This window comes from Rhodotorula graminis (assembly GCF_001329695.1).
Source record: "Rhodotorula graminis WP1 unplaced genomic scaffold RHOBAscaffold_11, whole genome shotgun sequence".
In the NCBI taxonomy this organism is placed as follows: domain Eukaryota; kingdom Fungi; phylum Basidiomycota; class Microbotryomycetes; order Sporidiobolales; family Sporidiobolaceae; genus Rhodotorula; species Rhodotorula graminis.
The window spans coordinates 270,930-274,371 of record NW_017264938.1 but is presented as its reverse complement, the minus strand read 5'-3'; the positions used below and the strand labels follow the sequence as shown (position 1 = coordinate 274,371).

Here is a 3,442-nt window from a genome sequence, read left to right as displayed (position 1 = left end):
GTAGGCAGTTCTGGAATAAACTGCTATTTGTATAAAAAAAAACATAAAAAAAAAACAGCCCAACGCACCAGAAACAACTTAGTCAGTAGAGCTAAATGCGAGATGTAAGTAACAGGTCACTTGACTTCCCCTCGTCCCGCGCCGGGCAGCGCCGCCCGCGCCCACCTTCCTCCTCCTCTCTCCTCCACGCGCATCTCGTCCCTCCTCCCCGGCCCCGGCGCCAACCTCCCCTCGCCAGCGCACTCGCTCTCGCGCGCGTTCGCCCACCCCGCCGCGCCGTACTCGCCGTCCGTCATCGCCGGTCGGGCCGCCCAGCCGCAGCACGCTCTTCCGCAGCAGCAGTACCACAAGGCGAGCTCGGTCACGAGCGGCACCGACAGCCAGCACAGCGCGACCCTCGCCACCCTCGCCGCCGCCCGCAAGCCGCAGCCGCACCCGCAGCCACCCGCACCGGCGCCCGCACCGCTCGTCGCGCCCAGGCCGGCGCTCGTCACGCCCGCGCCCGCATGGCGCTTCCGAGCCGCAGGCGCAGGCGCCGCCGCCGCTAGCACGCCGTCGCTCGCCTCGGCGCGCGCGCCTGCGCCCGTGTCGCACCGCGCGCAGCCGCACGCGCCGCAGCCCTCGGCCGAGGACGTCGACGCGCTGCTCGACGGCGTCGACTTTGACGAGGACGAGGACAGCCTCGAGATTGTCGAGCCGGCGCCGCCGCCCCCGCAGCAGGGGCAGCGGCATGCTGCGGCGGGACGAGGGCTCGGGATCGGGCCGGCGCCAGGGACGGCGACGGGGAGCGAGCGGCAGGGGCGCGGCGGCGCGAGGGGAGCGGCGACAGGCGCCGAGGTCGAGAGGATGGTGCTCGACGAGCCGCCGCAGGCGCAGGTCGCGCAGGGCCAGGGCAGGGCCAAGGAGCAGCGCACGGTGTCGACGGCGAGCGACGTCGTCATCCAGGAGGCGCCGCGCCGGCAGCAGCAGCAGCCGCCGCCTGTCGCGTCGACGTCCAAGGCCGTCGTGCCAGTCGGCGCCGGCGCCGCCGCCGCCGCTCTCGTCGCGCAGCCGCAGCCGACGTACCCGTGGACCAAGGACGTGTACAAGGCGCTGCGGCAGCGCTTTGGCCTGCGCTCGTTCCGCGCCAACCAGGAGGAGGCCATCAACGCGACCCTGTCCGGGCGCGACGTGTTCGTCCTCCTCCCGACCGGCGGCGGCAAGTCGCTGTGCTTCCAGCTGCCGGCCGTCGTCTCGAGCGGCAAGACGCGCGGCGTCTCGATCGTCGTCAGCCCGCTCCTGTCGCTCATCTCGGACCAGACGCGCGCCCTCACCGACAAGGACATCCCCGTCGTCTTTCTCAACTCGACCATGCCCGCCGCCGACAAGAAGTTTGCCCTGTCGTGCCTGAGGAGCGACCCGCCGATGGCCTGCCTCGCCTACGTCACGCCCGAGCAGGTGCGTCCCCCTCGTCTCGCTCCTCCTTTCCTTCCCTTCCCCCTCGCAACCGACCGCGCACGAGCTCACGCCCGTCGTCGTCGGCACCTCTACCTCCATCTCCTCGCCTGCAGATCGTCAAGAGTGCGGCGTTCCGCGACCTCCTGAGCGACCTGCACCGCCGCCGTCAGCTCGCGCGCTTCGTCATTGACGAGGCGCACTGTGTCAGCTCGTGGGGCCACGACTTTCGTGCGTCCTCGTCTCGCTCTCTCTCTCTCTTTCGCTCTCCCCTCTTTGCCGCACGTCCTGACGAGGTCGACACGTCCCTGCAGGCCCCGACTACAAGGAGATGGGCTCGCTCAAGCGCGATTACCCGGGCGTGCCCCTGATCGCGCTCACGGCGACCGCCAACGACCGCGTCAAGCAGGACGTGACGACCAACCTCGCCATGGACCGGCCCCTCATGCTCCAGCAGTCGTTCAACCGCGCCAACCTGCGGTACCACGTGCGCAAGAAGACCAAGCACATCCTGAGCGACATTGCCGACTTTGTGCGCACGAGCCATGCCGGCGAGTGCGGCATCATCTACTGCTCGAGCAAGAAGCAGTGCGAGGACACGGCCGAGCGCCTGCGTCGCGAGCACAAGGTCCGCGCCGCCCACTACCACGCCGTGCGTCCCCTCGCTCTCTCTCTCTCTCTCTTGGGGCGGCGACTGACCTCGACTCGGCGTTCATCTCGCAGGGCATGGACAAGGACGACCGCATCCGGGTGCAGCAGGAGTGGCAGAGCGGCACCACCCACCTCATCTGCGCGACGATCGCGTGCGTCCACCTCTCTCTCCCGTCGACCGAGGCGAGCGTACTGACTCGGGCCCTCTCTCGACAGGTTCGGCATGGGCATCGACAAGCCTGATGTGCGCTACGTCATCCACTACTCGCTGTCGCAAAGCCTCGAGGCGTACTACCAGGTGCGCCCACGCTCGGACCGCCCCTTCTCGCTCCGTGCGACCCCTCACTCACTCGTCCTCGTTCGCCTCGCCTCGCAGGAGACGGGTCGCGCCGGTCGCGACGGCATGACGTCGGTGTGCGTCCTGTACTACGCCTACGGCGACACGAAGCTCCTCATGCGCCTCATCGACGAGGGCGAGGGCACGCGCGAGCAGAAGGACCACAACCGCGCCAACCTGCGCCGCGTCGTCCAGTACTGCATGAACGAGACCGACTGCCGGCGCACCCAGGTCCTGCAGTACTTTGGCGAGCAGTTCCCGCGCGACCAGTGCCACAAGACGTGCGACAACTGCATGGCGCCCAAGAACGTCGAGCTGCGCGACGTGACGGGCCTCGCCAAGGACGCCATGGGCCTCGTCAAGGCCATCCAAAAGGACAAGGGCGTCACGATGCTGTACGCCATCGACGTGTTCCGGGGCAGCAAGACGCAGAAGGTGCGCCTCCCTCTCCCTCTCTTCCGCCGGCGCCTCTCGACGCCTCACTGACTCTCGCACGCCGTCGTCCCTTGCGTTACAGATCGCTCAAGCCGGCCACGACAAGCTCGAGCACGCCGGCAAGGGCGCCAACATCGACCGCGGCGACGCCGAGCGCCTGTTCCAGCTCCTCGCGGCCGAGCAGATCCTCGGCGAGCGCTACGAGCGCAACGGCCTCGGGTTCACCAACGCCTACGTCACGCTCGGCCCGAGGGCGCACGACCTCCTCACGGGCAAGCTGCCGCTCCAGATGGGCTTCACCAAGGGGGGCAAAGGCGCAAAGGCGGCGGGCGCCGTCACGAGCAGCACGGGCAAGTCGGCGGCGGCCAAGGGCAAGGGCAAGGCGTCGACGACGTCGTCAACAGCCAAGGAGCAGCAGGCGCAGCGCACGATCAACGAGTCGTTCGACCACGAGGAGTACGGCGGCGAGTTCATGGACGAGCTCCTCGACGAGGTCGAGGGCGTGTACGACGTCAACGAGGAGGAGTGGTGCGTCTCGCTCTTTCACTCTCTCGCCGCCCCTTCCTCCTTATCCTCGCCGTTCTC

At 68.7% G+C, this 3,442-nt stretch overlaps 1 protein-coding gene across 1 annotated transcript; it reads left to right on the top strand.

Moving 5' to 3' along the window:
• Positions 1 to 1,065: 1,065 nt before the first annotated feature.
• On the top strand, positions 1,066 to 3,101 carry RHOBADRAFT_2540 (uncharacterized protein; the record flags this gene model as incomplete). Its single annotated transcript, XM_018412681.1, has 7 exons — positions 1,066 to 1,437; positions 1,551 to 1,665; positions 1,749 to 2,086; positions 2,158 to 2,237; positions 2,302 to 2,383; positions 2,462 to 2,857; positions 2,940 to 3,101. Coding segments are annotated over 7 exons (1,545 nt in total), but the record flags the coding sequence as incomplete, so codon positions are not given.
• Positions 3,102 to 3,442: the final 341 nt, after the last annotated feature.